Source organism: Mesoplodon densirostris, chromosome 6 (genome assembly GCF_025265405.1).
Source record: "Mesoplodon densirostris isolate mMesDen1 chromosome 6, mMesDen1 primary haplotype, whole genome shotgun sequence".
Classification (NCBI taxonomy): domain Eukaryota; kingdom Metazoa; phylum Chordata; class Mammalia; order Artiodactyla; family Ziphiidae; genus Mesoplodon; species Mesoplodon densirostris.
Genome location: NC_082666.1, coordinates 56,569,956 through 56,580,695, shown reverse-complemented (window position 1 = coordinate 56,580,695; position 10,740 = coordinate 56,569,956). Strand labels below are relative to the sequence as shown.

The 10,740-nt window shown below is 37.4% G+C and overlaps 1 protein-coding gene across 1 annotated transcript; it reads right to left on the bottom strand.

Annotated features, from left to right (window-relative positions):
* Positions 1 to 5,605: 5,605 nt before the first annotated feature.
* On the bottom strand, positions 5,606 to 6,187 carry IFNE (interferon epsilon). The gene has a single exon (XM_060102403.1). It carries the CDS (start codon positions 6,185 to 6,187, stop codon positions 5,606 to 5,608), a length of 582 nt encoding a protein of 193 aa, XP_059958386.1.
* Between the last annotated feature and the right edge of the window lie 4,553 nt (positions 6,188 to 10,740).

Genomic DNA, 10,740 nt, shown 5'->3' with positions numbered 1-10,740 from the left:
CTGGATTCCTCTTGCATTTAAGGTAAACCCATGGGACTGTTTTGGTGTTATGATCCCTTCCCTGAATACTTGCATTGTGACTCTGGCTATTTATCTCTAAATATTCATTACATGCTGGCTATCTCCTGCCTATCCATAATGTTTCAAGAATACAATCCAAAGAAATGAGGAAAATTGCCATCAAGTCTTTACTAATAGTTGGTAGAAAAACTGATCCAGTGACCACCCATTCTGGACAATAACAAGTTGCCTTTTGAATAGAACAATGGGAAGAGTGTTACACCTTATACAACTATAAAATTGAGCCATTTACACCATTTCTATGTATTGTCTTCATAATTTTTTCAACATATTAAGCTTTCTATAAACTGAACAAAAATTTTAAGTTGGTACCAGTGGTTTCCCTACTACTTGGCAGTTGAAAGCACAACTAACCATCACCAGGCTGACAGGGATCAAAGGCCCAGGAAGGGTGAATTCAGAAAAGGATTGTCTAAGAAGACCAGAACAATCAGAAGGGAGGCTCCTGCCCTACATATCATGCCGTTGTTTTATTATGCCCTTAATATACAAGGTTAAAAACCACCCTTTCATCAGAGAAAGATAGATACTTCACTTTTTACTCCAAGAAATAGCTTAACCAAATATCCCATCCAGGAAAAGTAGAGAAACTGAAAAACAAACAAACAAAATTTACCCCTTGGCAGACACAGGTAAACAAGACTTTCTCATCTCTAGACAGAGTCTCCTCACATTTACAACTGTCCGTGACAATATGGTACTGACATATCCCTTCTTTTTTTTTTAATACATTTAAGATTTCTTCATTCATTCAATATTTAGATTGTCCCTGTTATGTGCTCAGGTAAAGACTTAAGAAATCATTTGCCTACCGTGAAGTAATTCACACTTTAGTTGAAAGAAAGAGAAGTAATTGATTATAGTACAATGTAGTTTGTGACATGGTAAGAGTTGTGATCTGCAGGGACACAAATAGATTCAGAGAAATCAGACTGTAAGGGCTTTCAGTGAAGGGAAAATTTTTAAGTGAGTCATAAATAGCAAGAATGAGATATTAACACATATTAGAAAAAGGATATGTACCAGGCCAAAGAAATAGAATGTGAGTTTGGGTTTTCTATAGCCCTAGAGGGAAGTTCTATAAGCTATGCTATTGGAGTTCAGGTGCTGAGAAAGCAGACTTTGAGACAAAAATTACCATACAAGGACTTTATTAGGGAGTACTATGGGATCAACACTTAAGGGAAGAGAAGCCAGGAGGATTGAGACAGAGAATGTTGAGTTGCAGTGCAGTCACAAAGTGGCCTTGGCCAATTACAGTTAGGAGCTCCGAAGCTGGGATGACCCTTCTGAGGTGGAGTGAGGGGTATGAGTCTTTATACCTCTACATCAACCAGTCATTGAATACAGGCAGACCCCAGGAAAGGGGAGAAAACTTGGGCTAAATGCCAAAAGTAATTCCAGGAATGAACCCCAAATCTCTTTATTTACCAAACATCTATATTTTTCAATAGAGATTATTGAATCACCTGTCATCTTTCACCCGGGAATCCTCTTTCAGAAGTGTGGTTTCCTCTGTTTCCACAACATATTCTTTGTCCAATCAATTACTGCTGTAGTTGTAGTTTTTTTTGTGTGTGTGTGGTACGCAGGCCTCTCACTGTTGTGGCCTCTCCCCCTGCAGAGCACAGGCTCCGGACGTGTGGCCATGGCTCACGGGCCCAGCCACTCTGCGGCATGTGGGATCCTCCTGGACCGGGGCACGAACCCACGTCCCCTGCAACGGCAGGCGGACTCTCAACCACTGTGCCACCAGGGAAGCCCCTATAGTTGTAGTTTTGATTTCACTTAACCACAGGCATGAGAAACAGAAACTCTTACAGAAAGAAACTTGGTTTGGATCATTTTTCTTAAAAGGCAGTTATTGTTATGGGGTGTAACTGGGATATTACAGCTTCTTTAAGAGGAAAAAAAGCCATTTAATCTGCTGCTGTGAAAAGGCAGTGACAGAAAAAAACTACCTCCTATCTATAGGATGCCCATTTCTCTTCAGGTACTGTGGGAAAATATGAGATCAGTAACCTCAAGGAGACCATGCCTTCATCTATTAAAAGTTTACCTTGGTTATCAAGAAATAGGGATGTGGTTAATACTATGTAGTCACAAGATCAACAGCATCAACTTCATCTAGGAATTGTTAGAAATGCCAATACTTAGTCCCCACCACAGACCTATTAGATCAGAAACAGTAGGGGTGGAGTCATGTGATCTGTGCTTTAACAAGCCCTCCAGATGATTCTGATGTACTGGAGGTGGGGCTTAATTTACTACACATGATAAGCATACTAAGCCAAATGTCTACAAGAGGCCATATTTGTTCTTTTGAAAAATATTTGTATTTACGTATTTATTTATATTCTGACAACCCCATGCGGCACATGGGATCTTAGTTCCATGACCAGGGATTGAACCCGTGCCCCCTGCAGTGGAAGTATGGAGTCCTTACCACTGGGCCGCCAGGGAATTCCCTATTTGTTCTTTTTTTTAGTTTCAAAAATAAAATTATTTTATTTTTCCTGGTTCCAAAATGAATCCATATTCATAACAGAAGTATTTAATCTGAAAAGTATAAGAGAATGGAAATTCTATCACCCAGATGGCACCGCTGTGAACATTTCAATGCATTTCTTTTCAGACATTTTTCATGCGTATTTTATTTGGAAAAAATACGATACTGTACTTGTTATTTAGTAACTCATTGTTTTGATTTAGTAATCTGTTTAGCTCAGGACATGTAGATGTAACAATGATAATTCAAATGACTCAGCCTGCGAGTACAAATGAAATTGCCTTTCTGAGCTTACTCTGAGCTCACCCATGCATTACTAGCAGGGCGTCTAGTCTTTTAAAGTATTTCTCTTCCTCAATATCTCCAAGCTTAGAACTCTGGTTTTAAAGTTTTAAAAGGGTACATATATTTAAAAGCAAGCAATTTTTAGTTTGTATTATGCAGTTAAAACAGTTATACAAGCAGGATGTCAACTTAAGCTAAATGTTTGGGGAAACATTAGCATGTAAAGTATTGGTTCTAGCTTCTAAATATGAGTATCATCTGCTGTAAGTTTCCACTTGGCAGCTTCTCCATTCTGTTCACCTTAGTTCTGAAGAAAAAAATGTCCGGGGGAGAAAATATCCTTTCTGTAATTCAAGACTGTGAGAGTACACGAACTTGAATAAGGAAAGCCAGGAGCAAATTATTATCATGACTGTCATCATTATATATTTCCCAGTGATATTGCACAATGCTGTTCAGGTTTGTGGTGACTAGAATACAACGCAGGCTTTCAAGGCGCGCAGACTTGGGAGGAAATTTTGCTCTGGCATTTGCTAGCTCTGTGGCTTGCTGCGTTACTTTGAGCAAGTTACGTACTTGACTTTTAAAGTCTTGTTCTCCTCACCTGAGGAAAGAATAACAGAAATTACCTTGCAAGATTAACTAGAGAACTGAATAACATGCTAAATGATGGATTTGGTTCTGAAAGGTTCCTAGTTTAAAGAAAACAACAAAAATTGAAGACATGAGAAGCAAATAACCTGTAAACACAGCCGAGTGTGATAAATACTTCTCCTTTCTCCACTTCCCTACCTCTGCGTGAACTTGAAGGTAAGTAGGTCAACCCGTGGGCTGAAAATGTGAAGCCAACAAAGACTTCTTCCTGACTGCCCAGCCTCTGCTTCCTCAACCTCTTCCACTACTGCAGCTGAACCTGCCTCAGTCTCAGGATCCTATTCGGTTCCTCCTCGTTCCTTTCAATCCAAATCTGGAAGCACTGGCCAATAGTTAATATACTTACATTAATTAAACTGAAATGGAATACGTTCCTCAGCAAGCTTTTACAGCCAGTGATAACTTTTAACTAGAATTATACAATGAATCTGAAGCAGAACATGACATAAAGTAGTAGAATGAGCACCAGATTTTTGGGCCACGGCTATGCTTCTCACATTGGGCAAAAGTCGCTGTGACTGTGGGAAAGTTAACAAGCCTCAGTGACCTTCAGTTTCTCTGGCCTCACATTTGTTCCATGACAATTTTGGGGAGCTCCTGGGTGGAAGAGCTGGAATCCCTTCATCACCAGCATCTCCTCTCGTTTGGCATGAGCGCCCTTCTATCCAGCTCTCCTTCCATCTAGCCCTCCTCTGGGCCACCCCAAGGGCAGGCTGGCTCAGTCCTGTTTCTTCTAACCTTCACCAAACACTTCCTTTCACCAACAAGACTCCTCCATGTATATTTCTGATTACTGTGACTTGTTAGATATATTTTATTATTTTAATTTGTAACATTCAAATGGCTAAAAATTAAAATACAAAAATATGCTGTAAGTCCTCTTCCACCCTGTTCTCCTCCCTTAGTTTCTCTCCCTACCCCACTCCACTAAATACAGGTTATCATCATTGTAATTTATTCCCTGTATATTCTTTATTTAGTCATACCTAAGTAAGGTCAAATATAAAATGTGTTTTACATTTTAATCTCAAATGTAGCATTTTATATATACAGTCTGCATCTTGCTTTTTTTTTTCAGTATAGGAAGAGAACTCAATTCTTTCCTCCAGCTGAACAGTTTTCCTTTATGTGAATATGACAACTATCTCTAACTGGAAGGATCTGGGTGATTTTCTGTCTTTTGATATTATATATAACATTGCAATGAATAATACTGTGGGTAAGTCATTTCACATGGAGGCAAGTATTTTTATAGGACACATTTCAGACCTGCACTTGATGAATAAAAGACTATATGCATCTGTAATTTTAATAGATTTCACCAAATTGCCTCCACAGTGATCGTGCCAATTTCCAGGACTCTGGCAAATTATAAGAGCATCCCTCCCCAAAGTCTCCATAAGAGTGTTTTTAAAACCGAACTCGGCAGTTTCACCTATCTGATAGGTTATAAATGGCACGTTAGTCACTTTTAATTTCTATTTTTTATTATTATGCATGAGGTTGAACCTCTTTTCATGCATTTATGTTTTCCTCTGCAAACTGCTTGTTCATGTCCTTTGGCTTTACTTCTATTGTGTCACCTGTAACAAATATTCAGTGTGTGATGATATTTTCAGATCTTGCAATACAAATTATTCCTAGTATTTCTCATTGCTCCTACCAATTTCCGGCAAATAAAGAAATCACTGGGATGGATATTCTATGATAAGGAAAGTATTATAGTGGAGACATATTTCATTATATCTACTTGGCCAACTTTTATGAAAATATACCCATTTGAAGAATTATGAAATATTAATGGCTCATTTCAACTCATAAAAATTTCAGATTGATAGAAAATACAAAGTGACATTACAAAATAAAAACACTTGTAGTCAATGTGCATCATCTTAAAGCACAGACCAATATATATATATATATATATATATATATATATACACACACATATATACATATATATACACACACAAAACCAAAGCAATACTACCATTTTAAAACAAAAAGAAATAATAGTGTCTGGAGAAATCCTACCACCCCTCCACCTACCCTATGCTTTTAAAGCCTGCACATGGTTCAACTTTCCATTCCTTGTTTGCTCAGCTTTCCTGTGAGTCGGAACACAAAGAACAGACATCGGTTGATTTCTACTTGGACAATGGTCCAGGCACAGGTGCTATAGTCCTGGTTTTCCAGGTAATCACGTATCCTTTGGAAATATATTTTAACCTGTAATCTAAGGTTCTCACTGCCCAAGGTGTCTCTTTCCTGCTCTGCTTGCCGTCTCATGAGCGCTTCTAGGTATTTCAGCTGTTGATGAAGTTCAATGAGGAGCTTCTCCATGTGGGTTTCCTCCCAACCATTCAGAGAAATAATTGCCCTGAAGACATTGAAGATCTGCTGAAGCATCTCATGAAGAATGGCCAGTGCTTGTCCTTTCTGGTACTGGTGAGGATTCATAGACTTCTGGGGAAGCAGGAAGTTTTTCCTGTGTGGTAGACACTGCTGAATTGAAGAGGTCTGCAATTTATTCAAGAGTTTTAAACTCTCTCTGTTCACTATCTTTTGTTGGAAAAGAACCAGTTTCAGCTCTCGGGAGCAGACAGAGGAAGAAGCCAGCAGCACCAATACAATTTCAAAGAAAGGCTTGTTAATCATGGTGAAGGTCAAATACTCCACTCATCTCTGTACAGACTTGATAAGGCTACAACTCTAGTGACTATATGTCTTTTGTGCATCTCAGATTATTCTGGAAGGGGATCTCTTTTGCAGTTTTGTTTCTAATGCTGTCATTTCTCAAAGTTTACATGTTAGGCTTTCTGGTTCCCTTTTCATACTGTTCATGGGACATTTCCTCCACTTTCCCCATTGTGTTGGCTGTTTGAGGAAGTAATCAGAAGAATTTGTTTTCTTTGTATGTGTTCCTTGAGACAATTACAGACCAGTCATCCAAAATGATCTTCTATTACTCTCATTATTTATTGCACACACAGTTTCACTCAACACAATATGCTTTCTAAATATTTAGTCATTTGGTCAAGCTTATTAAAGTTCTTTTATTGAGAGTAAACGTTTCTTCTTAAAGTAGTAGTCTTTCATGGAGTTATATGTATCAGAGGCTTAGCAGCACCTGTAAGGCACTCAGGGGCAAAAATTAAACAACAAAAATTTAACTGAGTAAAATTAAAGGTCAAACTGGCTCCACCAAGCTGTAGAAAAGGAAAGGTTTTTAAAGGTAGAAAGGGGGCAGAAAAAAGAAAATTATTAGCAAAAAATGTATTGTCTCAGGCAAGGTCGCCTTCCTAAGGGGAATGGAGGGGCCTATACGGCAGATTACCTCACTAGTGCTAACCAGGTAATTCTAGGTTGACTGGTTAAAGGTTACATTCCTGGGCTGTTGAAACGGCAATTAAGTTAAATGTTAAGTCTTGGTTTACTGACATGGGGCTTAGCACAAGTAACTCCATTTTGGGTCTGCTGTCTGCTTTTTAACACTACTAAATTTAAAACCTCAAGTAGAACTGTAAATTTGCACAAATCCTTGAGCAAATTAATCTTAAGATATGTATCAGCAATCTTAAATTGTTTCCTGTCTTATCCAAGCAGTTTAACTCCTAAGATTCTAGCCTATGGAAGTAATATAAAAGGGAAAATATTAGCAAAAGAAGGTCATTAAAAAATTATTGCAGGGCTTCCCTGGTGGCGTAGTGGTTGAGAGTCCACCTGCTGATGCAGGGGACACGGGTTCGTGCCCCAGTCCGGGAAGATCCCACATGCCGTGGAGCAGCTGGGCCCGTGAGCCATGGCCGCTGAGCCTGCACATCCGGAGCCTGTGCTCTGCAACGGGAGAGGCCACAGCAGTGAGAGGCCCGCGTAATGCAAAAAAAAAAAAATTATTGCAATTGCAGAGTATTAGAGACAGCCTATAGGTCCAACAATAGGGGAATGGTTTAACAAATGTTGGCAAATCCACATAATGAAATGCTATGTAACCATTATAAATGATAAAAATTATACGTGAAAAGAGTTTGGGAGCAGTTGGCTAGTCTATATTCCCTAGGGTACCAATAACTATGGTAAATCAACGTGACTAGTTTACATCAGTGATGCTTCTTGAATTACAAATTCCCAGTTCCATATCTAAGTCCTCCAGAATAAACCCCCAATCAACCTTTCCGATCTTAGATAAGATTGCTCCAAATGTAGTATGAGGGAACCTGAATTCCAAATAAAGTTAATGATGCACTATTCCCTTAATATAGCTAGACTTGTGTGTATTAATGATATTTTCTCTCTCTGAAACATCACTTGTTGCCTCCTTCACTCCCAGTACCTGTCTGTCCAAGGACTAAGGACAACTTCTCCTTTAGGGCCTAGATCTCTCCCTAGGAGCTTTAATCTCTTCTCTGGATCCTCACAGCACTTTGCACCTTTTAAGCCACTTTTCTTGGTCTGCCTTATATATGGTTATTTACTTACCTGTCTTACAACCTTCCAACATTAAAACCTCTTAATAGAGTGGAGTAAACACTCATCTTTTTCACTGTCTATACAACTATAATAGGAGCTTAATAAACCTGTGTTGACTTGGAGTGAGAATGTGCTCTACCACAAAGTAATAGAAGATGTTACATCTTATATTTGACCATTTCTCTGCAGGCAGTTGGGTGAGATCACAAGTGTTGAAAAGAGACTGTAAACATGTGTGGTCTCATTATCTACCAGCTCAGCTATATGCTGGTGTCACTTAGTCAGTCTGGTATTAATAAGCTGAAATAAACTGAGTCAACATGCTCCATGGAGGAATCTTTTCCTGTACAAAAGTTCAACTACATCAATCAAAAGGTTTCTAACATTTTGGGTGCTGTGGAATTTGAACTTTCAGATCCAGGTCCATAAGAGTCAAATTACAGAAATCTCTTATCTGAGCTAACAAGGTAAATAGGCTTTAAACTGATGTCAGGGAGTGGGAGTTGGAAAGAAAACTTCACACCAAATTGGACAGAGTATTAACCCTGTTCAAAGGTAGGTTATGTCATGTTAAACCTTGGGCCCATGACTACAAACTTAACATCTAAGCTATGCACAGCTTGTACTGGATATTGTTCTGTAAAGCATGTCCTCTTTGAAAAGTTTTTAAACTTTTCACAGGATCAAAAATTACCTAGTAATTCCACTAGACTTAGTGGTTATTTGACATCTGTACATAGTGTTCCTCTGCTTGGGACCATGATGTCCATCAGGATGACAAATACTTCTTTCACGTTTTCACATCTCCTAAGGCAACCAGTAACTTTATAAAGTGATTCAGTGAACTAAGGGCTCTGTTCTTTCCCACTGGCTGCTAGAGAAGCCAATTGCTTAAGGAAAGGCTAGGGAAAAAGAAGGAAATCTGTTATATATTATCATCGGAATTTCGGAATTTGGATTTTGAAGTCACAAAGACCTGGAATAGAATATTCTCTCTACCATCTGCTGGCTGTGTGACTTTGTGCAAGTTACTTAATTCCTTTCTGACTCAGTTTTTTCATCTCTAATTTATAAAACATTTTTGAGGATTAGCAGATAATAAGATTATAAATAAAAATCTAGTATGGTGTCTAAACTATGATAAATAACTAATGCATATTAGTTTACTTCCACTTAACAAATGACTTCATCAGCCACATCCTTCCTGGGGATTCATAGTTATGGTAAAATATTTTTACAGATAGAACAGAAGATAGGAATTAAAAGTTCAACATTTTTATCTTCTTGTGGCTCTTTTGAGGATAAGCTGAGTTGCTCTGGGTTTCTGGAAGGGTCTGATCTCACTATATCTGAATAATTTTTATTGTGGCAGCAACTCCACTAGTGTTTTTGAAATTTCTTCTTCTCCCTCGTCTCCTCTTTCTCCTCCTTCTTCTCTTCTTCCTTCTCTGCCCCTTCTTTCTCTGTCTGTTTCTCTCTCTCTCTCAACAAAGACCTATGATTATTTAAAATATACAAAAGGAATAACACCTGTTTTGATAACATTCTGATTCTCTATCTAGACAACAGATTTTTCACCTGATCTCCACATAAATCTATAAATCTTTAATGCAGAGCTTCAGGAAAACACTGTAAGGATAAATGAGAATAATCTCTAATATGCAACCAAGACTTTCACATCATTTTCATCCAATTGACTATAATAATGTAAAATTGTGTTGATTTCCAAATGCTGGAGGATTTTCCAGATATCATTCTATTATTGATTTCTAATTTGAATCTGTTGTAATCAAAGAAATTTAAATTTATTGAGACTTATTTTATAGCTCAGAATATGTTCTATCTTGGTGACTTGTACCATGTGAACTCAAAACAATTATTTTCTGCTTTGTTGGCTGAACTGGTCTATAAATGGTAATTAGGTCAACTTGGTTGATAGTGTTGTTGAAATTTTCTATGCTCTATCATTTGTTCTATCAACTATCAAGAGAGATGCCTTGAAATCTCCAACTATAATTTTGGATTTGTCTATCTCCTTTTCAGTTCTATCAGTTTTTGCTTCATATATCTTTAAACTCTGCTGTTAGGTACATCACATCACTGTCCACTTGATGAATTGACTCTTTTATTTTGAAATGTCCCTCTTTGTCCCTGGTAATATTCCTTACTCTGAAATCAACTTTGTCTCATATTATATACTCATGCTTTCTTTTGATTAGTGTTTGCAAGGTGTATCTTGTTGTATCTTTTTACTTTTAACCTATACATGTTTTTTTTCATATTGAAAGTGAGTTTCTTACATATGGCATATAGTTGGACCTTGCTTTTTATCCAATCTAACAATCTTTGCTTTTTATTAGAGTGTTTGGGCCATTTCCATTTAATGTGATTATCAATATGTCTGGGTTTACATCTACCATTTTGCTATTTGTTTTCTAATTGCCTGCATGTTCTTTTTCCTTCTTTTATATTTATTTTTAAAAAGTAATTCCACTTTATCTCTACCATGAGTTTATTAGCCACACCATTTTGTTTTATTTTTATAATAGCTTCTCTAGGGTTTAAAGTATACATTTTTATTTAGCATATTACAGTTTACTTTCAAATAATATTATATAACACAAAGTATATTATAAGGATATTACAACATATTTCTATCTTCTCCCTTTCATCCTTGTACTATTGTTGTCAGACATTTTCACATATTTTAAACCTCTAATGCATTGATATTATATTTGTCT